The following is a 26,393-nucleotide window of genomic DNA, read 5'->3' as shown; positions in this document are numbered from 1 at the left end:
AATGTAACTCACCTTGAGCTACTACTGAAAAGGTGTGAACAAAAATCCAAATAAGTAAATATTTTATATTAGGGTTGCATTTTTCATGTGCTCAGATAGTTAATACTAGAACTATTACTCTGAAGGCAAGCAAGTCACCAAACCTACACATGTATTTCTGGAGTTACCTGACTAGACTCCTCTGGTTGAAATCACTAGACAAACATACGAAAGTCATCCAAAGAGAGGAAAATGTATATACAGAAATGATTTCAAATTTATCAAATTTATGTCTGTTGTTTTGTCCTCATTCTTCCACCGACAGAAATGAGAAGTGCAGAGTACACAGAAATTCCTTAGTTACGCAGCCAAATTCCTTTGAAAATTGTCTTCCATACTTTAAATACTGCATGAGATTTGGATATTAAGTATTATATTCATTTAATTCAGGGGTGGGCCACAACCCAGTTGGGTTTTCAAGATTTCACCAATGAGCATAAGATCTATTTGCTTATAATAGAAGCAGTATATGCAAATCAATTTCATGCATAATCATTGTGGAAATCTTGAAAACTCAACTGGATTGTGGCACTTGAGGACCTTGGTTGCCCACCCATGATTTAAATAAAGCTTTAATTCTTTTACAAAGAATTGGAAAGATCAAATTGTGTTTTGTATGTATTCTGGTGTGATAAGGAAATATAATGATGGGCTCTATTGACTAAAGTGCAGCAAGATTTTGCAATTCTTGCCATTATTTGCCAGAATTAGCATAAGGTACTACAAAATCTCTATGTTAACTGTTGGGGGGTTTCTTTAGCAGTTTCACTGTTGGGCAAAGTGTCATTATCACATGTTGTGTGATGCCACCTGAATAGGTGTAAATTGAATTAACTGCACCACATTATCTACTGAATTAACAGTTAACAGGTAGTAATTGCCTCTGCAAGAAGGTTAGAAATTAACATCAAAAATATTTTCTTAAATTTCTAATCAAACATATAAATGGCAAGCGACCGACTCACCCGCAAATGCGCAGTAGAGACTTCCCTCTCTGTCCCGCCTTCGCGTCAAGACGTGATGACATCAGAGGGCAGAACAGAGAGGGAAAACGGAGTCGGACGCTGCCTGCCGCTGCTGCTGGAAGCCTGGAAAGTTGAAACGAACCAACATTGCCGGCGCACCAACCTCCACCCCCCACATCCCCGACGTCATCGTTGCCGTCGCTCCCGCCCCCCTCCGTATCGGGCCCCCTGCACTGACATGACAGCGCCTCTCACCTCCATGTGGAAGCGCTGCAGGCAGCAGCAGAGCGATCTGCTGCTGCCTGCAGTGCTTTCACATGGAGATGAGAGGTGCTCTCATGTCAGTGCAGGGGGCCCAGCACGGAGGGAGGAGGGTATCTGCACGTGGGGGGGAGGGCAGGGGGGAGAAAGGAGGGTTGTTGGACATGGGGAGAGAGCAGGGCAGAGAGGAGGGTTGGTAGACATGGGGGGAGGGCAGGGGAGAGAGCATGGTTGGGGAAGGAGGCCAAGGGAAAGAGGAGGTTTGCTGGACATGGATGGATGGAGGTGAGAATTATTACATTTTGCAAAACACAAATCTCGCCCGTTTTAACGGGCTTAACGGCTAGTATGTAATAAATTATTTATTGTAATAGTTTAAAATGTTTCGTTCGTATAAATTATAACTTTATTTCTATCCCACTTTATCCCATACAGACAATGGATGACTTTGACTACTTAAAATTACTTGGCAAAGGTACATTTGGCAAAGTAATTCTGGTCAGAGAGAAGGCAAGTGGAACGTATTATGCAATGAAGATCTTAAAAAAAGAAGTTATTATTGCAAAGGTAAGTTAATCTATTAGAATCTGAAGTATTTAGACCAGGAAGGGATATAATGAAGTCTCTTACATTAATGTGAGTTAAATCAGCTCCTTAATGATTATTCACCAACTTTGTGGCTTACTATAGAATGAAAAAGTGTTGTCACCTTTAAAAAAAAAAGGCAAACCAGTGGCTCTAACCCTCGACTTCTCTTCACCACATTGAACTCTCTCCTCAAGGTGCCCCCTCCCCCAACTCCCCCTTCATTATCTCCTCAGACCCTTGATGAATTCTTTCACGACAAGGTTCAAAAGATAAACCTTGAATTCTCTACCTCGCCACCTCTCCCTCCACTAGGTCCGTTCCCCTCTCTCTCCTTCCCCTCATTCTTTCCTCCTTTCCTGAAGTTACTATAGAGGAAACTACACTTCTCCTTTCTTCCTCAAAATGTACCACCTGTTCCTCTGATCCCATTCCCACCCACCTTCTTAATGCCATCTCACCTGCTCTTATTCCTTTTATCTGTCACATTCTCAACCTCTCATTTTCCACTGCAACTGTCCCTACTGCCTTTAAACATGCTGTGGTCACACCTCTCCTTAAGAAGCCTTCACTCGACCCTACTTGTCCCTCTAATTATCTACCCATCTCCCTCCTCCCTTTTCTCTCCAAATTACTTGAGCGTGCTGTTCACCACCGCTGCCTTGATTTTCTCTCCTCACAATCTATTCTTGACCCACTACAATCTGGTTTTCGCCCTCTCCACTCAACCGAAACTGCGCTTACTAAAGTTTCCAATGACCTATTACTGGCTAAATCCAGAGGTCTCTATTCCATCCTCATTCTTCTTGATCTTTCCGTTGCTTTTGACACTATCGATCACAGCATACTCCTCGATCCCCTGTCCTCACTTGGATTCCAGGGCTCTGTCCTTTCCTGGTTCTCTTCCTACCTCTCCCTCTGCACCTTCAGTGTTCACTCTGGTGGATCCTCTTCTACTTCTATCCCTCTGCCTGTCGGCGTACCTCAGGGTTCTGTTTCTGGTCCCCTCCTCTTTTCTATCTACACTTCTTCCCTTGGTTCATTAATCTCATCCCATGGCTTTTCCTACCATCTCTATGCTGATGACTCCCAAATCTACCTTTCTACCCCTGATATCTCACCTTGCATCCAAACCAAAGTTTCAGCGTGCTTGTCTGACATTGCTGTCTGGATGTCTCAACGCCACCTGAAATTAAACATGACCAAAACCGAGATTCTCATTTTTCCCCCAAACCCACCTCCCCACTCCCCCCGTTTTCTATTTCTGTTGATGGCTCTCTCATTCTCCCTGTCTCCTCAGCTCGAAACCTTGGGGTCATCTTTGACTCTTCTCTCTCCTTCTCTGCTCATATCCAGCAGATCGCCAAGACCTGTCGTTTCTTTCTTTACAACATCCATAAAATCCGCTCCTTTCTTTCCGAGCACTCTACCAAAACCCTCATCCACACCCTTGTCACCTCTCGTTTAGACTGCTGCAATCTGCTTCTTGCTGGCCTCCCACTTAGTCACCTCTCCCCTCTCCAATCAATTCAAAACTCTGCTGCCCGTCTCGTCTTCCGCCAGGGTCGCTTTACTCATACTACCCCTCTCCTCAAGTCGCTTCACTGGCTCCCTATCCGTTTTCGCATCCTGTTCAAACTTCTTCTACTAACCTATAAATGTACTCACTCTGCTGCTCCCCAGTATCTCTCCACACTCGTCCTTCCCTACACCCCTTCCTGTGCACTCCGCTCCATGGATAAATCCTTCTTATCTGTTCCCTTCTCCACTACTGCCAACTCCAGACTTCGCGCCTTCTGTCTCGCAGCACCCTACGCCTGGAATAAACTTCCTGAGCCCCTACGTCTTGCCCCATCCTTGGCCACCTTTAAATCTAGACTGAAAGCCCACCTCTTTAACATTGCTTTGACTCGTAACCACTCGCCTCCACCTACCCTCCTCTCCCCCTTCCTGTACACATTAATTGATTTGATTTGCTTACTTTTTTTTTGTCTATTAGATTGTAAGCTCTTTTGAGCAGGGACTGTCTTTCTTCTATGTTTGTGCAGCGCTGTGTACGCCTTGTAGCGCTATAGAAATGCTAAATAGTAGTAGTAGTAGTAGTAATGGATTCTTCCTCTCAGTCAAATATGTGCAAATAAGTCTCTAAAAACAGCTGAGTACCTTCCTCATAAATGTTTATGTGGACTTTGACACTATCCAACTTCAGACACAGGTTATCAACTTCCTTAAACTATACTATCTCTTCATACTAATTATAGGAAAGACATCACCCTTTATTTAACTCATTTTGCAACATAACTAAAATTACAAAAGCAAATTAAAAAAAAACATTAATGCTGATTTTCTGTTTGATACAGTCAGATAGTTTTATCAATATGATTCTTATTAAATGCTAATTCTCCATCATGGGTTCAGTATGGTGTACAAATAGTAGAAAGCATTATAAAAAGAATATAAAAATACATCAGGATATGATCCTAAAACAAAAGCAAATAATCATTAATATTACAATGTACAAATAATGAAAAAAATACTCAAAGTATAAAACAAAGTAACTAAAAATAAAACTAACATAATTATTACCGGCCAAAGAAAAATGTTTTAAACTTTTTACGGAATTTAAATAATTTTTTCCATCCTGATGTAACAGGGTAAAGAATTCCAGAGTGAAGCACCTAATGCTGAAAATATAGTGTTAGTCACACTGTAGAAACGCACATTGCTAATAAAAGGAGGACGAAGAATAAGCTTATCACACAGTTGAGAGGAAAATCTGCCTACTGGACAAGAGAGAAGATTTATAAGAAATTCAGAGGTTAAACCATATAGGATCTGATGTAAAAAAAAACAAGCCAGTTTGAACAAAATTCGTTTACTTACTGGCAATCAGTGCAGTTTGATAATATGAGCAGATGTAAACTTACTGACCCTAAAAATCAGTCAAGCAGCATTATTTTGAATAAGCTGCAACTTTCTTAAACGTTTGGCTGATAGACCCAGGTAAAGAACATTGCAGTAGTTCAAGTGTGGGAGAACCAACATTTGAACTATAAGGGCAAATATGTGTTGATCAAAAAGCGATCTCATAAGCCTTCGTCTAAAAAGAACTTTCCACCACAAATGAGTGATCTGAAGGCCATACGTTGAAGGAGTCAAGAATTACTCCCAATATTCTCGACTCCAGTTTTATAAATTTCACGAAGTTGTGCAATTTATTTACTAGTCAATATTCAGCATTTGGTGGTGAGCATTTTTTTAAATATGTAGACCCAAATATTCAATGCTGGACCATGTGTCTGTACCAGCATTGGATATCTAGGCCTGACCAGATTAAAGGTAGCTTCTGGTATTTGTGAATACGTAAGACACCTGAATATTGGTTGGTTGGGACCCCATAAGAATTTCTGGTCAGATTCCCCTCCCCCCCCTAAACAAATGCCCACCTCTCCAAGTCAGATTCCCCCCCTAACCTAATATGGACCCTGCACACACACCCTGAAGGCTCTTCCCCTGGTCCTAACTTTTATATCCTTGGTGGACTAAGGGTCATCAGAGCAAGAGTGATCTCCACTCATTCCTGCCCATCACAGCTCCAGCTTCAAATGGCTATCATGACCTCTAGCTGCAGTCTTGTGGTACTATTAGTAGTTGTGATGAGCAGGAGCGATTAGGGATCACTTCTGCCCTGATGACCCTTAGAATACCATATATTTGAAAGGTAAGCCTGTAGGGGATCTACAGGGTGTGTGGGGGGGGGGGGGGCAGGTTGGGTGTACAAGGCTCTGGGGGGGTGGGTGGGGGGGGAAAAGTAATCGAATTTGAGAGGAGTGGGCCTTAGCTCTTGGGGAAGGAGGAAGGGGGATCAGATTGAGAGACTTTTTGCCCTTGGGGAGGGGAAAGAAGAGATCAGGAGATTCTTGCTCATTGGGAGGGGGCAAGGGGGATCGGATCGGGGGACTTATTGGGAGGGGTTAGGGAGGGACAGGGCCAACAGGATATTTCAGACTGCCACCTGGAAGTTTTCTGGGCACTGGCCAGCTAACTGGTCAAAGATAGGACTGCTGTTTTGCCATCCTATCTGCCCAGTTGGCTATGCAGGCACCAGTATTGAACATCACCAGCACACAATTAACTGCCAACTCCTCTCCAACTCTGCCCCCATAATACCCCTCTCCTGCCTGGTTTCAGTTAAGTGCTGCTGGATATCGGTAGCCAACAGCTTAAATGTAATTTAAGCAGGCAAGAGCCTCTCCTACCCACTTAAATTGCTTTCAATATCAACCCCCTTAGTTTTTATAAGAAGGATAGCTGATATTTACCATCTTCCTCTTTTTTTAAAGATATTATGCTGATGTATTATAAAGTGTTTTTTCAATGTTTATTTTAATAGATTTGTTATACATGTCAAGATTGTTTACAACAATAAATAAAAGAAAGCAATTAAACTTAATAAAATTAATCTGTAAGAACTTAGCTGGTTAGTAACAGCATTCAGTCAGTTGTTTAAGCCGCTTAAGTTGGACACAGATGAGTCATGGTAAGCAACAAGGAGAATGTCATCTGCATAGAATTAGCTTTAATATTAAAATTCTATATGAATGTGGCCAGAAAAATATTAAAAGAGGGTGGGCACCAAAATGAGTGGCTCAGAAGCCCCACATATTAATTTCAAACATTTTTTATTGAGAATTCCACATTAAGTACAATCTTGTGCAACACAATATTGACATCCAATATACAACAATCAATACTAGGTACAAGTGTACGACCATTCTCAAATTTTTTATTTTACATTTTTAGTTCCCCCCCTTACCCACTCCCTCCCTGCAAGAACCGCTATGATTACCACCCTTCCCCTATCTCCTCCACCCAACCCACCCCCACCTATCCACCCCTATAACCATCCCTCCTCTAACATACCCCCTTACACCCCCCCTCAGTAATCCCCAACCCCACCCACGAAAGGCTCACATCAATCCAATGGATGAATAAACACCTCACTCCCCCGTGAGATGAGGTTTAGATAGTCTTCCTAATCCACTATAAAAGAGTGCTTGGTGAAGAAGGATTTAAACTACTCGGGGCCAATGCAGAAGGCTCTGTGTTGCTGGCTGAATGCATGACTTCTATTATGAGCTTACTGTGAAAGTTTAGTGTCTCGAAGCAGTAAGCAATAAGTATGCAGATTACTGCCACTTTAAATAGTACACACTATGAGAAAAAACAGAGCACACTGCTGCAGTAATCTGCAGTGTGTTGCTAAATATCCCCATACCTGTCATGTGTGAGCAGTGATGGCTCATGCACTGACAAGAAGGGAAAGACTTTTTTAAAAGCCTATTGCCCCCCCCCCCCCCCAAATCTCCATTCTCCCCCCCCCCCCCCCCAACACTACCCAAAAAAACTTCCCTGGTGTTATGATTGTGGTCTGAACCCCTCTCAAACTTACCTCTTTCCTGGGGGTCAGCTTCTTAGCTGGCTTCTGTTTCTTTGTCTGTCCTTTCTGAGCTGGCTCTGTCTCTCTGTGCTGGCAGCTTCCAGCAGCAGGGCTCTAATTAGTTTCACTATACTGCACCTGTGTGGGTAGTCGGAGTTGCTCTAACTCTATTTGGGTGTGCTGGCTTCAAGTGTTTCACGGTTTTGCATTGGTGTGGGTTGGGCCTCTCTGGGTCAGTGTGCTTTTGCCTAGGTCTAGGGAGTGTGACATCATCAGGGAGGGCCTTGATAAGGAAGTGGTCTTGTTTCCTTCAGAGCCTTTGCAACAGTTGTGTTTGCTTTAGGTAGGGTGGTGCAGTGTGCACTTCTGACTTTGTGTCTAGGGTCCCTGCTTGCTTTTGCTAAGGTCCAGGTTAGTGTTAGTGCAGTGTGCACTGGTGTCTTATGTGTTTAGCTTTCCTGCTTTTCCCTTTGGTTCCCCTGCTTTTCCCTCTTGGTTTTGGAAGCATTGCTATGTGTAGGGCTTTGGAAGCTCTGTTGCTATTAGAAGTACTCCTGGGTTTGGTGTTGTTAGGAACACTGCAGAGTTTGCTGTTAGAAGTACTTCTGGTGTTCGTGCTATTGGGAGCATTGCAGTCTTTGCTGTTGGTGTTTGGTGATTTAGAATCACTTTTGGCTTATGTGTTAGCTTCACTGCTTTTTCCTTGTGGCTCCCCTGTCTTCCCTTTTAGTGCTAGGAGCTCTTCTGGTTGCTTGCCAGAGTAGTGCTTAGGAAGCACCTTGTTAGTTGTATCTAGCTTGCTAGAGCAGTGCTTAGGTAGCTTGTTAGTTTGTGTTTAGCTTATTAGGGTAGAGCTCTGCTTGTAGCTTGGTGCTTAGTAGCACCTGTGTTAGCTTTGTGTTTAGTTCCCTGCTCTGTTAGTCTAGGGCTGAGGAAGTCCCTTTCTTGAGCAGGGATTAGGAGCTCCTGTTTAGTATAGGGCTTAGGAAGTCCTTTTGTCAGTTTACGGTTAGGAACACTCCTGCTGGTTTAGGGCTTGGGAGCACGTAGATCAGTTTAGGGTTAGGAGCACTTCTGTTTCCAGTCCTGGTCCCTATGTCATCCGGTATCCAGTAAGTCCTGTCGGCTACTCGAACCCAGGAGCTCAACTCTTGGGGGGCTTAGTAGCTAAGTACAGGTGAAGCTGTTGGACCAGTCCAGTGTGCTCCAGTCCCGTGTTCCGGTCCTGTGTCCTCCAGTCCGGGGGACCAGTCCAGGGTGTTCCAGTCTGGTGTGCTCCAGTCCAGTGTGTTCCGGTTCGCTGGGCAGTGCCTGCAGTCCCTGCCGGTGTGCTTACCCAGTGTTGGTTGGTGGGTTTTGCCTGCTGCTGTCGCTCCTCGTCAGCAGCCCAAGGGCTCACGTTTGTTCCAGAGCCCAGTCCCGTGGGCTCTGAACCTGAGAACCTGACACCTGGTAGTCTAGTGGACCACTACCCCCAATAATCCCCCTCAAGACTCTAAAAAGCCTGTTAGTCTGTGGATCCACCTACCCCCAATCTCCCATCCCCCTTGACGCTTCAGATAAATATCCCTTGTAGTCTAATGGAAAGTTCTTGTGTTAAAAATAATTTAATGATGCTAAATTAGTTACAAAAGAATACGTTTTAGATATTTTTCAGTAATTTTCTTAAAAAATTATATACATCTGATTCCTCTGTCATACACTATGATATAGATAACTTTTAGAATAAATTAACCCAACCAAAGGTTTAAAAATTTAGATAGTAAAATTTGTGGAAAAATTATTGCCAATAGATTATCAGACATACTCCCAAATCTCATCCACTCAGATCAAAATGATTTTATGTCAAAAAGAGCCACTACAGATAACTCTAGATTATTTTCCAGTCTTCTACCTTTGGCCAGTTCTCATTCAGATAAACTAATAGCCCTCTCCTTAGATGCAGAGAAGGTTTTCGATAGGATGGAATAGCAGTATCTTTTTAGAGTTCTTGAATGGTTCAGATTTGGTTCATATTTTATAGATATACCTCAATCCTAAAGCCAATTTTCAGATAACGATAAACTCTGTCCCCTTCTTTGCTTCCAGAGAAACTAGACAGGGCTGCCTCTTATCTCCCCTGTTATTCAGCTTGGCCATTGAACCATTAACAATTGCCATTATACAAAACTCTCATTTCTGGTTTCAAAATTGATTATTTGGATATAAAATTATCACTTTTGCAGATGATCTCTTTTTTTATACCACTATATCGGGTTACAAGATTAACTGGGATAAAACAGAATGTCTCCCTCTTCACGAGGATTCTATTACTCAAGATTTAACATCATTCCCTTTTAAGATCCAACATTTTCATCAACTACCTTAGGGGTATGTTTACTAAGGTGCTTTAGCGTTTCTAACGCATCTGTAAAATTAAGGCACGTTAAACGCTAATGCGCCTATACATTTCTATGGGCGCATTAGCGTTTAACATGCGTGAAACCATTTACACATGTTAAAACTGCTAATGCGCCCATAGTGCCCCTTAGTAAACATAGGCGTTGGTTTTTATTTTGACCGTTCCATACAGGATACTGTCAATAACAAATACATGACTTATTCATTAAAAGACTCAGAGGGTCTTTTACTAAAGCTTAGCTCGAGTTATCTGCAGCAGAGCCCATTCTATTCCTGTGGGCCCTGCTGTAGATAACTCGAGCTAATCTTTAGTAAATGACCCCCTCTCTTTCTGAGCTGGTGGGGAAAACTAGAAACAAAAATATCTTTAGCCCCTAATGTTAATTACTGATTGAATATGCTCCCAGTAGATTTCCCCTGAAATTTTTATAAAAAGGATGATAAAATTCTTTTAAATTTTCGCTGGAATCAAAAACCTCCTCACATCGCAGCAAGAATATTAAAACTACCCAAATATGAGGGAGTACATTTCCCTGATTTTATCAACTACCACAATGCATACATTCCTAGACAAGGTGTCCAATGGTTTAATTCCACTATCTCTGATTTTTCTCCTTCTTGGCTGAAATTAGAAGCAAACATTTCTGTTGATTCCCCTTCCATACTAGCTAATATCTTTCCCATCATAAGTATACTGTTTATCCTATCAACCACCATTTCATCCTTCAATAAACTTAGGGCCCTGGGTTACTAAGGTGCACTAGCTTCTCCGAGGACAAGCAGGCTGCTTGTTCTCACGACTGGGTGACGTCCGCGGCAGCCCCCACCAACCGGAAAGAAGCTTCGCGGGACGGTCGGCACGCAGGGCACGCCCACCGCGCATGCGCGGCCGTCTTCCCGCCCGTGCGCGACCGCTCCCGCCAGTTCCTTTTTTTCCGCGTCTGGAGAGAGTTGTGCTTTGCCGCTCTCTCTGTTTCAGCCGCCGGAATTTCGATCGCGTTTACGCGGATCGTCGCTTTTCTTTTTCTCTCTCTTGTTTTTGGTTACCGCCGGTTTCCTTTTCAAAAAAAAAAACCTGAGCGTGTGGAGCACGCGCTCCCCTTTTCCCTCGCTTCCAGCGGGGACGCCGCGTTGCGGCCTAGTGGCCGCTCGGTCGTTTCTTTTTTCGAGGTGTGATTCCAGCCACCATTGACGACTTTGACTTCGCCGACGCGATTTTTTTCCGTCGATGTCCTCGAAGGTCCCGAGTGGATTTAAAAAGTGTGGTCGCTGCGGCCGGCCGATCTCGCAGACCGACACCCACGCTTGGTGCCTCCAGTGCCTCGGGCCGGAGCACAATATCAAGTCGTGTTCCCTGTGTCTCGGTCTCCGGAAACGGACTCAGGTTGCGAGGCAAGTTCTGCGGGACCGTCTTTTTGGAACTTGCGCCGGCCCCTCGACGTCGACCTCGACGGCATCGGTATCGACGCCCGGATCCCTTCGGTACCGGTATCGATGCCCGAGACATCGGCACCGATGGCATCGACCCCAGGAGAACAGGTCCCGTCGGCCCGCCGGTCCTCCGGTGAGAGTGGAGGTGAGAGGCCGCGTGGGCAGTCGGCCCCGGTCACTCCCTCAGCTCGTGGGCCACGGGACCGAACCCTGTCTGACCCGGTACCTCGAGACCGAGGGGGATCGACCTCCTCCTCCTCCATGCCTTCCGGCGCCGGTGACGGGCATCGCAAGAAGGATAAGAAGCGTCGTCACCGGTCGCCCTCGGTGCATCCGGATATCGGAGAGGAGGCGACGCCGAAGCGTACTCGTCGAGAGGAGAGGTCCCCCGTTGGTTGTGGAGGTACCGACGCGTCGGGGTTCCGGCACCTCGGTGCCGTCTCCTGGCCCCCATCAGCTTCTGACGCCGACACCCCTACCGGCCCCACCGCCTTTCCCGGCAGCGGGCCTGGACGAGTGCCTCAGAGCCATCCTTCCGGGGATCCTGGAAGGGCTGATGCGCCAGGCTGTGCCGATGTCTGTGGCGCCGGCGAGCTCTAGCCCGGGGCCGTCGACACCGCCGCCGCTTGCGGCGCCGATCTCGACCGCCACGCAGGTGGAGTCGACGTCGATGGAGGGAGCTCCGTCCCCGCCGGCGCGGGAGTCCACCGCTCGACGACACCGAGACCCTGGTGCCTCGACGTCGAGCCGGGCCCGGTTCAGGACTCAGCTACATGAGCTTATATCCGATACCGAGGATGAGGACTCGTGGGGGGAAGAGGAGGACCCTAGATATTTCTCCTCAGAGGAGTCTACGGGCCTTCCCTCGGACCCCACGCCTTCACCGGAGAGAAAGCTCTCACCTCCCGAGAGTCTCTCCTTTGCCTCCTTTGTGCGGGATATGTCTATTAGCATTCCCTTCCCCGTGGTCTCTGTGGAAGAGCCGAGGGCCGAGATGCTCGAGGTCCTCGACTATCCATCACCACCTAGAGAGTCCTCCACGGTGCCGCTGCACAATGTCCTCAAAGAGACACTGCTTCGGAACTGGGTGCGACCGTTAACTAACCCCACCATTCCCAAGAAAGCAGAGTCCCAATACAGGATCCACTCCGACCCAGAGTTAATGCGGCCCCAATTGCCCCATGACTCAGCGGTCGTGGATTCTGCTCTCAAGAGGGCACGGAGTTCGAGGGATACCGCCTCGGCGCCCCCGGGGCGGGAGTCTCGCACTCTGGACTCGTTTGGGAGGAAGGCCTACCAATCCTCCATGCTCGTGACCCGCATCCAGTCATACCTGCTCTATATGAGCATTCACATGCGGACCTATGTGCAACAACTGGCGGACCTGGTCGAGAAGCTCCCGCCGGAGCAGTCCAGGCCTTATCAGGAAGTGGTCAGGCAGCTGAAGGCGTGCAGAAAGTTCCTGTCCAGGGGTATCTATGACACCTGTGACGTGGCATCTCGTGCTGCGGCCCAAGGTATAGTGATGCGCAGGCTCTCATGGCTGCGTGCCTCTGACCTGGACAACCGCACCCAGCAGAGACTGGCCGACGTCCCTTGCCGGGGGGATAACATTTTCGGTGAGAAGGTCGAGCAGATGGTGGACCAACTGCATCAGCGGGAAACCGCCCTCGACAAACTCTCCCACCGGGCGCCTTCAGCATCCACCTCCACAGGTGGACGTTTTTCCTGGGCCCGGCAGGCTGCACCCTATTCTTTTGCAAAGCGTAGGTACAACCAGCCGGCCCGAAGGCCTCGTCAGGCACAGGGACAGCCCCAGCGCGCTCGTTCCCGTCAACAGCGTGCGCCTAAGCAGCCCCCTGCGCCTCCACAGCAAAAGCCAGGGACGGGCTTTTGACTGGATCCACGGGAACATAGCCGCCCTCAAAGTGTCCGTACCGGACGATCTGCCGGTCGGGGGGAGGTTAAAATTTTTTCACCAAAGGTGGCCTCTCATAACCTCCGACCAGTGGGTTCTCCAAATAGTGCGGTGCGGATACGCCCTGAATTTGGCCTCCCTGCCTCCAAATTGTCCTCCGGGAGCTCAATCCTTCAGCTCCCATCACAAGCAGGTACTTGCAGAGGAACTCTCCGCCCTTCTCAGCGCCAATGCGGTCGAGCCCGTACCACCCGGGCAGGAAGGGCAGGGATTCTATTCCAGGTACTTCCTTGTGAAAAAGAAAACAGGGGGGATGCGTCCCATCCTAGACCTGAGAGGCCTGAACAAATTCCTGGTCAAAGAAAAGTTCAGGATGCTTTCCTTGGGCACCCTTCTGCCAATGATTCAGAAAAAACGATTGGCTATGTTCCCTGGATTTAAAGGATGCATATACTCACATCCCGATACTGCCAGCTCACAGACAGTATCTCAGATTCCGCCTGGGCGCATGGCACTTTCAGTATTGTGTGCTGCCCTTTGGGCTCGCCTCCGCCCCACGAGTGTTTACAAAGTGCCTCGTGGTGGTGGCGGCGTACCTACGCAGGCTGGGAGTGCACGTGTTCCCATATCTCGATGATTGGCTGGTCAAGAACACCTCGGAGGCAGGAGCCCTCCGGTCCATGCAGTGCACTATTCAACTCCTGGAGCTGCTGGGGTTTGTGATAAATTACCCAAAGTCCCATCTCCAGCCAACCCAGTCTCTGGAATTCATAGGAGCTCTGCTGAATACCCAGACGGCTCAGGCCTTCCTTCCCGAAGCGAGGGCCAACAACCTCCTGTCTCTCGCTTCGCAGGCCAGAGCGTCTCAGCAGGTCACAGCTCGGCAGATGTTGAGACTTCTGGGTCATATGGCCTCCACAGTTCATGTGACTCCCATGGCTCGTCTTCACATGAGATCTGCTCAATGGACCCTAGCTTCCCAGTGGTTCCAAGCCACCGGGAATCTAGAAGATGTCATCCGCCTCTCCACCAGTTGCCGCACTTCACTGCTTTGGTGGACCATCCGGACCAATTTGACTCTGGGACGTCCATTCCAATTCCGCAGCCCACGAAGGTGCTGACGACGGATGCATCTCGCCTGGTTGGGGAGCTCATGTCGATGGGCTTCACACCCAGGGTCTGTGGTCCCTCCAGGAAAAGGATCTGCAGATCAACCTCCTGGAGCTCCGAGCGATCTGGAACGCGCTGAAGGCTTTCAGAGATCGGCTGTCCTGCCAAATTATCCAAATTCGGACAGACAATCAGGTTGCAATGTATTACGTCAACAAGCAGGGGGGCACCGGATCTCGCCCCCTGTGTCAGGAAGCCGTCGGGCTGTGGCGCTGGGCGTGCCAGTTTGGCATGCTCCTCCAAGCCACATACCTGGCAGGCGTAAACAACAGTCTGGCCGACAGACTGAGCAGAGTCATGCAACCGCACGAGTGGTCGCTCCATTCCAGAGTGGTACGCAGAGTGGGGCACCCCCTCGGTGGACCTTTTCGCCTCTCAGACCAACCACAAGCTGCCTCTGTTCTGTTCCAGACTTCAGGCACACGGCAGGCTAGCGTCGGACGCCTTTCCTCCTCCATTGGGGGACCGGCCTCCTGTATGCTTATCCTCCCATACCTTTGGTGGGGAAGACCTTACTGAAGCTCAAGCACGACCGCGGCACCATGATTCTGATAGCGCCCTTTTGGCCCCGTCAGATCTGGTTCCCTCTTCTTCTGGAGTTGTCCTCAGAAGAACCGTGGAGATTGGAGTGTTTCCGACTCTCATTTCGCAGAACGACGGAGCGTTACTGCACCCCAACCTTCAGTCTCTGGCTCTCACGGCCTGGATGTTGAGGGCGTAGACTTCGCTGCGTTGGGTCTGTCGGAGGGTGTCTCCCGGGTCCTGCTTGCCTCCAGGAAGGATTCCACTAAAAAGAGTTACTTTTTCAAGTGGAGGAGGTTTGTCGTTTGGTGTGAGAGCAAGGCCCTAGAACCTCGTTCTTGCCCTGCACAGAACCTGCTTGAATACCTTCTACACTTATCAGAGTCTGGCCTCAAGACCAACTCAGTAAGGAATCACCTTAGTGCGATTAGTGCTTACCATTATCGTGTGGAAGGTAAAGCCATCTCTGGAGAGCCTTTAGTCGTTCGATTCATGAGAGGCTTGCTTTTGTCAAAGCCCCCTATCAAGCCTCCTACAGTGTCATGGGATCTCAACGTCGTCCTCACCCAGCTGATGAAACCTCCTTTTGAGCCACTGAATACCTGCCATCTGAAGTACTGGACCTGGAAGGTCATTTTCTTGGTGGCAGTTACTTCAGCTCGTAGGGTCAGTGAGCTTCAAGCCCTAGTAGCTCATGCTCCATATACCAAATTTCATCACAACAGAGTAGTGCTCCGCACCCACCCAAAGTTCCTGCCAAAGGTGGTGTCGGAGTTCCATCTTAACCAGTCAATTGTCTTGCCAACATTCTTCCCCAGGCCGCATACCCGCCCTGCTGAACGTCAGTTGCACACATTGGACTGCAAGAGAGCATTGGCCTTCTACTTGGAGCGGACACAGCCCCACAGACAGTCTGCCCAATTGTTTGTTTCTTTCGACCCTAACAGGCTAGGGGTCGCTGTCGGGAAACGCACCATCTCCAATTGGCTAGCAGATTGCATTTCCTTCACTTACGCCCAGGCTGGGCTGGCTCTTGAGGGTCATGTCACGGCTCATAGTGTTAGAGCCATGGCAGCGTCAGTGGCCCACCTGAAGTCAGCCACTATTGAAGAAATTTGCAAAGCTGCGACGTGGTCATCTGTCCACACATTCACATCTCATTACTGCCTCCAGCAGGATACCCGACGCGACAGTCGGTTCGGGCAGTCGGTGCTGCAGAATCTGTTTGGGGTGTAAATCCAACTTCACCCTCCAGGACCCGAATTTATTCTGGTCAGGCTGCACTCTCAGTTAGTTGTTCTTCGTAGGTCAATTTCTGTTATACCCTCGCCGTTGCGAGGTTCAATTGACCTGGGTTCTTGTTTTGAGTGAGCCTGAGAGCTAGGGATACCCCAGTCGTGAGAACAAGCAGCCTGCTTGTCCTCGGAGAAAGTGAATGATACATACCTGTAGCAGGTGTTCTCCGAGGACAGCAGGCTGATTGTTCTCACCTACCCTCCCTCCTCCCCTTTGGAGTTGTGTATTTCATCTTTTGCTAGTCATTCAACTGGCGGGAGCGGTCGCGCACGGGCGGGAAGACGGCCGCGCATGCGCGGTGGGCGTGCCCTGCGTGCCGACCGTCCCGCGAAGCTTCTTTCCGGTTGGTGGGGGCTGCCGCGGACGTCACCCAGTCGTGAGAACAATCAGCTTGCTGTCCTCGGAGAACACCTGCTACAGGTATGTATCATTCACTGTTTTAGCACATGCTGACTGTGTAGATGCCCATAGGAATATTATGGTCATCTACATGGTTAACATGTGCTAAAAACACTAGCATGCCTCTATTGTAGCTTAGGAAACAGGACCCTTAGAGGAATACTTCCAGAACATCCTGATATTCAGTTATTTGGTTTAATCCTAATGTTTGTAATAAACCAATTTATAATCAACCTATTTCCTGGCACTTATGGCAAAAATTTAATATCTGGTTTGTTTAATCAGCTAATTTCTGATCAAAACTTAAAAACGTTTTCCCAGGGGGAAGACTAAACTAGATCAAGATGGCATCCGTGGAAGGAGCAGCGAATTGAAGCTCTAAGATATGAGTGGGTTCTCCTAGCGTCTCTTACCCTACCTTGCCCACATTATGGTCAAGAGGAAGGGAAAGATCAGTGCTAAAGCTTCTAGCACCAGGAACACCTTACCACAACGACAGCCTACTTTAGAAGCCTTCGGGCTTCAAACACTGGGACCACAATCTTTTACCCAGGTTGGACCCCCGGAACAACATCTTACCGGGGATCTTGGCGAAGAGGTGACATCGCTGAGTCCGCCGTGTAGAGTTGCGCCGCCGAGACCGGGAGGAGAGGTGGACCCCGCAGGTGAACTTCTTTCGGAAAGTTTTGAGGTTCGAAGCGGTCCTGTGGGTTTTTCGACGCCAGACGCGACTGTGTATGAGCGTAGAACGGAGGGAGTGGAGACTGTGCCCCCTTCCAACCAGACGCCTCCACCAGCGGGAATCGGCGAATTAAAACCACCAGTAACTGTAACGTTGGAATCCCTCTGGGATGTCATGCAGGCAATGAACTTCTCCCTACAAAAGATATCATCCACATTGACTGCTGAAGTAAAGGCAATTCAAAATTCACAACAGTCGATTGAGTCAAGAACAGCAAAACAAGAGGAGAAAAGTGAGTCAAATTCTTTTGCAATTAAAAAATTACAAACTCTAGTGGAGAATGTCCTTATGGAGAAAGAAAGGGAACAAAGGAAAGTAGAATTTCTTGATAATCAGATTAGACGAAACAACTTACGGTTCTTAAACTTTCCTAAAAGCCCTTTAATACTTCCTACCGGGATGTTACAGAAATATTTCCTGGAAGTTCTTAGGATTCCAAAAGAAACTTTTCCACCGGTTGTTAAGGCCTATTATATTACCGGAGTTAGATCGAACTTGAAGGAGGCTTCAGAGTTAAATTTAACTCAATTTCTTGAAACATCACTAGAGACTATTACTGAATGCACTATTCTCCTAGTGTCTTTTTCGTTCGAGACTGATCGAAACAATATTTTAAGGCTTTACTTTAAAGCTATGGTGGCTCAGTTCTATGGCTCGAGGATACAGATATTTCCTGATGTCAGTAAATCTACACAGAAAAAACGTTGAGAGTTTTTGGGCCTTAGATCTCAAATTCTCTCTTTAGGAAGAACATTTAAATTAAAATTTCCATGTAGATGTCTCATTTCTTTTGAAAATGTTCATTATGTATTTTTTGACCCAGAAAAACTGAAGCTCCTGTTAATTTTTTTTTGTTACATTTGTACCCCGCGCTTTCCCACTCCTGGCAGGCTCAATGCTGCAGGCAATGGAGGGTTAAGTGACTTGCCCAGAGTCACAAGGAGCTGCCTGTGCTGGGAATCAAACTCAGTTCCTCAGTTCCCCAGGACCAAAGTCCACCACCCTAACCACTAGGCCACTCCTCCACTCCACTTAGTAAGGAAAGTAGGGAAGTTCAATCCTCGATGACTCCAGTAGGTAGCTAAAACCGCTGGTAATGATTGTGTTCCCTTCCTTCTTATGTTGATATAAGAATAATCTTGTAATTTCCACTGATTTATTTCTTTGTATCTTGATCATGTTCATTAGTGGACTAAGTATATAAGAAATTTTCTGAAAATCCATGAGAATGTAATGGATGGTATATTTTCTTGAGTGTATTGCCTGATTGCTTTACATTTAATATTTTGAATGTATTGTGCTTAAATACTAATAAAATAAATAATAATAAAAAAAACGTTTTCCCAATAGCAATCTGAATTTAAATTTCCTAGTTTACAATTTTTCTACTGGTACCAGTTAAAACGTGCCTTAAAGAAATCTAATGTGAAGTTTGAATCTCTTTCTGTAACTATTTTTTAATTGAATCCTTCATTAAGAAAATACTGTTCTCCTCACACCATGCTTCCCTTTTTTACAAATCATTTCCATTAAAAAAAAAAAAGAAATTGTGGTATTGGTACCCAAAAGGTATGGAAGAAGATACTGATATTTCCATCTCTGAGCATCAGTGGTATTCTTTTTGGATTATGGCCCTAGGGGGATCCATGTCATCCTCTTCATGCAGCCTGTTTTTTGTATAACATTGCTGTTTGAACCCCTGTAAAATAAAAAAGAGTGATTTATTTGATTTTCTTTTGCTCTCTGCTGATCTTGTCTTAAAGACATTGGAACCCTCACCCATCTTATTTTTGAGTGCAGCAATCTACAACTTTTTTGGTCAGACGTATAGAACAAATTCAAGAAACATTTATCGCTAAAACACATTGGGCCCAGTTTACAAAGATGCGCTGGCGTTTTTAGTGCACTAAAAATTAGCACGCGCTAACTGTATAGACACCCATAGGAATATTATGGGCATCTATAAGGTTTAGCATGCCTTTATAAACAGGGCCCATTATTTGGAAATCTACTATGTTGACTTACCACTCTGCTTTATTTGATTTTCTAATCCCTGTTGCTCAAAATTATTGATAATCATTGGAACGATAACTCTCATTTATCTACCAATATGTGGTAGAACTTTATTCTAGTATATAAGAAATAAGAAAATATTCTAGAGAACATTTCTCCATTAAAATGTCGTAAATATGATAAATGGTAAAAACTAGATTCATTTCTTTCTAACTTAGGTTAATCCATATTTCCATAAGATCTCATTTCATTCATATTTTCATTTATCCCTCATTGCTTACAAGGTCATTGTTCTTTATTCAGTGTTCATTATATCTGTAATTATACATGCTTTGTATATCTTCTGTATTCCTTGGAAACTAAAACAATTGAATAAAAATTGATATATTAAAAAAGTAGTGAGTGGATATCGCTCCTGTCTCTTATTTGGAGTATATTGGGGGGGGGGGGGGAGTAGAGGATCCACTAAACAGGATATTTTGGGGGGGGGGGGAAGGGGTTGGGTGATTTGAGCTGGGGGTCTACTACACTATCAGAGATCTTTTTTTTAGTGTTGATGGGGATGGGGCATCTCTGGCAGGAATGGGGTTAAAGTATGGGGGGCTTTTTAGGATGGGGGATTGGAGGATTAGGGGGTTATCTCGATGAGGGGATCAGGAGATTATCTTCAGATTCAAATAGACGTTGCAGATAGTCCTACACAAGGCGTAACCCTTTTATGCCTCCTCTGAGGTGCCTTGTATTCAGCCTTAATATTTTCTGCATACTTCTGTGCATCCAGGCTGACTAGCTAAAATTTTCGTGAACAATTATTTCAACATGTTGTGTGCCAGTGTCCTACAGGCAGATTCATGCACTATTATCTTTTTGTAGGAAACACCTCTCTGCATCGCACAGCCATAAAATTGCATGCAGAAATCATGCTAACCTGATGTAAGCATTATGAATTGGTTCCTCTGTAAAATGTGATGCACGGAACCCAGACTGATGAGAGTATAAAACATTGACCTTGTCTAATAAATCAGAGCTATAGGAAAATTGCCTCTGACAACTTTTAGAGACAAATGAAGATGGACAGTAGTCTGCAATGTTGAAACCTCAGTGGGATTAACATGTCAACAAAAATGCGGTGGGCTAAATTCATATTAACTGTTGATCAGAAATAAGAGATAGCCCTGTGATTGGATTCTTAGCTAGTCTAAAAATTGCAGAATTCATGGAAGATAGAATTTTAACTCCAAAGGGTTAGATAGGAGATTGAAGCTCTCAAAGAGCTCCTTAAATTGGAGAAAACAGGACAACAGGCATTGGTAACAGAACTATAGAGAGTTTTATAAATCTAAAAACTTCTTTGAGAACAAATTTGCAAAAGTTTCTGGAGATAGCCATCTACCCAGATGCCTATAGATAATGAAGAGAAATAGGATACATGATATTAAATGGAAGAGCTGTGGTCAGTTTTTGCATTTTTGAAGGAAACTGGAATAATATTCCTTTTTATTTGAGAAGATAGCCTGTTTATAGCTAGAATAGCATTCTTTATATGTGAAAAATTAGAATGGGATATATCTTTTCATCAGGCTTGTTGCGCATGACAGGCCTATTCTAGAGTAGATGTAGACGTGTATGATACCAGTGAGGTACATTGGATTTCTTCAAAGAAGTTGCCCTCAGATGGTATTTCCATATATTGCTTCCTCCTCAAGTGCGAAAGATTAAAAAAAAAAAACAGTCAAAAGAGTGGATCCTTGAGGAGAGTTGAGCAAAATCCACAGTATGTGAATCCCTGAAAAATATGGTCCCTTATGTTAGTGGCATTCACTCCCAGTCATTGAGGGTTGCCAACGGGCCGGATTTTCAGGATTTCCCTAATGAAAATGCATGAGAGAGATTTGTATACAGTTGAGGGTAGTATGCATGCAAAGTTTTCTTCTGTGTATTCCTTAAGGATATTCTGACTAGTTGGCAGCCCTCGAGGACTGGGAGTGAATAGCACTGCCTTAATCTGTATTGAAGTTTCAAGGGGCTCCATAATTGAATCATGAAGTAATCAGAAAAGCATACTGGATAAAATGAAAGCCTATTGCTAATTGGTGCTAGAATGCATGCGAGTAATCCTTAGGTCCAGCGTGTGCCCGACTAAGGTACTTGAAATGTAATAACTTGCTCAAGGCCCAGGTCTAAGTGGAGAATCAGTCGATATATTATTTATTGATTACTGAAATGTTAGGGTTCAGTGATTAGTTCCGCATGCTCAGCCACAGAATTCTAATCTGAAATTGGAGGATGACTGACTAGTAATTTAGGGGTCACTATTTAGCCAGTATGGTCAGTGGTTTTTTTTTAAGCACTTAACAACACTGTCTAAATACACGTGGATATTCAGTGCTGGCATTGAATATCTGGCCATGACAGGACATGTACAGGCCTTTGGCTTATGTGGGTCCCGGTCAATATTGAGCCAGGACCCACAAAACACTTATGTTGGTTACGACTGGATAATCATCAAGGATCCACATATGGGGATCTGTTGAATTCTCACCCCCCCCCCCCCCCCCCCCCCCGCCACACACACATACACACGGATCCAATCCTGCTCCCAACTCTGCCCCCCAATCTGCTGCTTCTCCTGAGAGAATGAGACCCCTACATAGCACTACTACAATACATAATACTACAATACAGACCCTGGCTAGTTAAAACTCACCTTGCAAAAGCCTATTGCACTATTAAATTGAGAGTAACCTTTGTAAGAATTTGCCAAGGCCTGCAATATCAGAAGGAAAGTCTCTTTTGTATTTGGTTAATGTAATAGGTGGGCAGTTGTGGTACCAGGTGCTTATTGTTTTGGAACAGTGACTCCTGGTTGAGCCAACTCAGAGAAAACCATCCAGAATGACGTTAAAAAGACAGTCTTGTGGTTCTTCAAGTCATAACCTATGGAACAAACTGGGGTCTTGTGATAACCTTTGGGGTTACTTTCTCATCCAAGATCTGAATATAAGAAACCTCTTGTGAAGCAAAAGGTTATCTGGTGCCAACTGGACTCCTGGATCCAAGCTGTCAGTGCCTCAGAGATCTACACAGTTTGTAAAACCACAGCATTCCTGCCAGTCCTGCCCCTGCAGTATGTCAGTGTCCAAGGGGAGGAACTGGCTCCACTAGCCAGGTTTTAACTGTCAATTTTGTAGTGCTGCGAATGTATAGGTGGCCCAACAGTTGTGGGCCTAGAGGTACAAGATGTGCATTCCCTCTAAACTATATGACAAGTTCTCATTGCTTTTCTGTAGGCAATCTAGCATTTGTGCATTTCAGTCACATGTTTTTTATTTTTACTTGCTGCTAACTAAATAAGCTATTTTATTTTGATAATACTTGTGCCTTATGTCTGTTCTCAGTACAACCGGGGCTGTTGACTTGGATCCATAAGGGAATATAAGGCTGGTTTTCATAAATCCCAGAATGCTAATCATATTTATACTAGAGTTCACATTCCTAATTGCACTGTTCTTCAGTGTGATCTGTTTTGCTCCCACAGATTTGGAGGTATGACCGAGATACAGAATACAACTGTAACTTAAATTTGAAGGTGGTTCCACATTGTAATTATAATACCTAGTTAATACATTGACAAGATTTTACTTTTATATTTTACAAGGCTCTGGTATGAGGCACAAAGTTTTAAACTTTTCTTGTGCTTCTCTATGTTCGCCTCTGACAACTTTACCCGAGCTAAGTGTCCGTGGTTAAGGTAAACATCTGTGCAGCAGAGAGAAACTGTGAGAACTGATCAGCAGTGCTGTAAGATGAGGCTGCAAACTGCAATTAGAATTAACTGGTTAAAGCTTCCTTGCTTCAAGCAAGGGGATTTCTTTTTCTATGCACTAATTGCTACTTATGTCAGAAGCCATTTTGAGCACAGATGCCTATAAGCATGTTGTAAGTAATTTAGCAATGGAAAGATATAAAGACTACGTCAGGTACAAGATCAGACACATGCTTGCCGAGAGGCCTAGCACCACTCACAAACTCTAAGGTCAGCCAAGGAAAAGAAAGGATAGAAAGGGAGTGGGGTCATCACTGAGCCATTTGAATTAGTTAACTGAATGAGCATTGTAAGCCTAGGAGCCACATGTACAGGCTAATTGTTGGGCTCATCAACAATTAGCTCTAGAGGGCCTAAGCAATTTATTTATTTAATACCACAGAATACAAACTGAACTTTGCCAGGTGTCCACAGCTGTTGCTGTGCCGCAGAAATAGGGCAGACCTTATCTGTTATGTTTAAATTTGTTTATTAATTTTCATTATATACAAAGATATCATCTTTGATAAGATACACCAATATGTCATTTTTCATTTTTCAAAGGAAATTATATAAAAAGGCAAAGTTACAATATTATATTAGTTTAACAGTCCACAAACATTATGAGTGATTCAAGATGGTTAGAAAACCAATGGAAGTTGGAAAATTAAGAATGATACATCTTAAAAATTAAGCAGGAGGTAACCCTTTGATAAGAGAACCTTTTCTTATATGAACTTAACCCTTAACGCCTTGTGCATTAAGGAAAGTACGTAATTGTTCCGGGTCAAAAAAATATATCTTTTATCATTCAAAGTCAATAAACACTTGCAAGGAAATCTCAATTGAAAGCTAGCCTTAATAGCCAAAGAATCTTGTTTCATCTGTAGAAATTTCTTTCTTCTTTGTTGATTCCAACGCAAAATAACTGGAAATATTGAGACCTTGCTACCTTTACATTCTGGATAAATATTTTTAAAGTAAAGCCTCAACAAAGCTTCTTTGTCTTGTAAAAATACAAAAGAAGCAATTAGAGTAGCTCTAGACTCAATATTTTCTTTCGTCTGTTCCAAAAAATCTGTTAAGTGATTCAGATGTTTTTTCTTGGTTAATAGAAACATTTTGTTGTAATTTTGGCATCACTTTCAAGTAATATATTCTCTGCAAAGGTGGAAGGGATTGGTCTGAATACTTACAAACCTCTTTCAAAAATTTTACAAACATGTCTCTTGGAGATGTAAATTGATCTTTTGGAAAGTTTAACAAACACAAATTCAAATTTCTTGAAGAATTCTCTAAGTTTTCTATCTTTCGATGTAGTATCATCTGGTCTCCAGAGATTTGTGCTTGCTGCTGTAGTATCTTAGCAGTTTCTGTCTCAAATTTAGTCTGTTTCAACGAAACACCTTCCATCTTCTCTTTCAAATTTCTTATTTTAGAAGCATTATTTTTAAAGATACTGAAATAAAGGCCTTACAAACCTTGTGCAAAGACTCTAAAGCTGTCCATATAGACTCTAACGACACCTCTTGAGGTTTAACCAACGGTTGAATCGCCGCAGCACAAAGAAAAGATTCTTGTAGATTTACATCTTGATTCAAATCTTCCGTGGCGTCCCAAGTTGCCATTTCCGGTAATCGTTGGACTCCCACCGCCTGCTCTGATGGTATCTCGGATACCGCTCCTTCCGATGGAGTTCGCCACCCCTTCAAGTTTCCTCCTTCAGGCCTCGGCACAGCAACTCCGTCAGGCTGTGGAGGCGACGGGGTCAAAGGTCCCAGCGGGCTGAGCGAAAGATCGCTCTCCTGGACGGGGCTCTTCCCAGACCCGTCAACGGATGCACCCGAAATTGGGGTCAATACCAAAAATGAGGATATTTGACGGTTGTCTGGGTAAGGAGGGAATTTGCTTCGGCATTGTTAATAAGAAATATGGTACTTTGTAAAAGTTTTCTACGAGCAACTGCTTCATCGCCATCTTGGATCTCTCGCAGACCTTATCTGTTAAGTGTCAAGAATTATAACAGTGTGTATCTCATAACACCATCCAGCTTAGATTGCGTGACAGTAATATTTATTTCCCTGGTTCAGGTGCACGGTAAAATATTCATGTACTTTCTGAGAAAAGTAACTATTCTTTTACTTGCAAAAGGGTTAAAACACCACCAGGGGTTCTTATCTTTGTTACCTTATATAAGGTTGGCAGTATATCATATTTTAATAAAACAAAAATATAAACATAAGACAAACCCAGGGTTCCTTGCTTCTTAAGAGTAGAAATGAGAATTTAATGAGAATCTAGGTGAATTGTGTGAGACTTTTTGTCACCTAGCTACCAACATGCATGAATTATGTGAAACCTTTCAAACATTAAGCATACAAACGCCCAAAAGATTTCAGGTCCATTAAAACGTGATACTTCTGTATAAAAATATCCTGATCCTAAAGTACCCCAGTATTTGTATGCACGATTGGATAAGGCTATTGTTTACAAGAACTATGGCATGCCAGACTTTATACAGAAAATTGAAAGTGTTGCCTTCCAATAAAATCCCACCATGATCAAATCCTTCTCCTGAAACCTGCCCCTGAGATCAGACCCATCCCCAGAAACTAGGTCCCCTCTGAGATTACCCCCACCCCCACCCGCAAGACTGACCCCATCATTGAGACCAGGCCCCCGCACCCTGAGACCAACCCCTCCTGGAGCCTACCTACATCATGCTATCCATTTTAGCATATGAAGCTGCTGACCCCCAGATTCTATATAGCACGCCTAGAGATCCGAGTCAAAATTGTTGTGGATTCTGTAACAATGCACATTACTTGACAAGCTAATGAGCGCTGATAACAGCAGTTAACAAGCAACAATGAGCACTAATTGGCACTGATTAGAATTTACATGTACAAGTCGCTAAGCGTATTCTGTAAAGATGTGCACCGAACTTCTAATGAGCGCAGGCAAAAAGTGGCATGGTTATGGGTAGGGAAATGGTGTTTTGTGGGCATTCCAAAATTTACATGCCTAGTTATGGAGTATGGCCCAGTGCACCTGTCTACGCACTGAGATTTATGCAGTACAGGGATATCAGTCAATAAGTCACACTATAACGTGAAGCTGTTACTGACATTCACTGGCTAACAATTTTCCATTGTCAACTAGACTGGTATGTTTTTAATTTTCTTTTTTATCTTCTTTTATTATGCATTATTTGTAGACACTTATTATGTACTTTGTTATGTATTTGTATTTAGATACATGTTTGTATTTAGGAATATCTCTTACTCCTGAGTCAGGCACTTGCTGTACCAAAATGCAGGACTGTGTCGAGTCCATTCAGTCTTCTTGATAGTTTGAACATATCAGTCTTAGTATCTTACACATTTTTAGTATTACCAATAAATTGT

General features: G+C 44.7%; 1 protein-coding gene across 1 annotated transcript in view; it reads left to right on the top strand.

Annotated features, from left to right (window-relative positions):
- Window positions 1-26,393, top strand: part of AKT3 (AKT serine/threonine kinase 3) — a 559,702-nt gene that overhangs the window by 320,075 nt on the left and 213,234 nt on the right. Inside the window, exon 6 of the mRNA XM_030196428.1 lies at window positions 1,701-1,832. Coding sequence (XP_030052288.1) covers window positions 1,701-1,832 — 132 coding nt within the window. The remainder of the gene's footprint in view (window positions 1-1,700; window positions 1,833-26,393) is intronic.

The sequence above is a fragment of the Microcaecilia unicolor genome, chromosome 3 (assembly GCF_901765095.1).
Source record: "Microcaecilia unicolor chromosome 3, aMicUni1.1, whole genome shotgun sequence".
NCBI lineage: Eukaryota > Metazoa > Chordata > Amphibia > Gymnophiona > Siphonopidae > Microcaecilia > Microcaecilia unicolor.
Note: the sequence above shows the minus strand (reverse complement) of the source record. Positions and strands in the feature narration are given on the sequence as shown.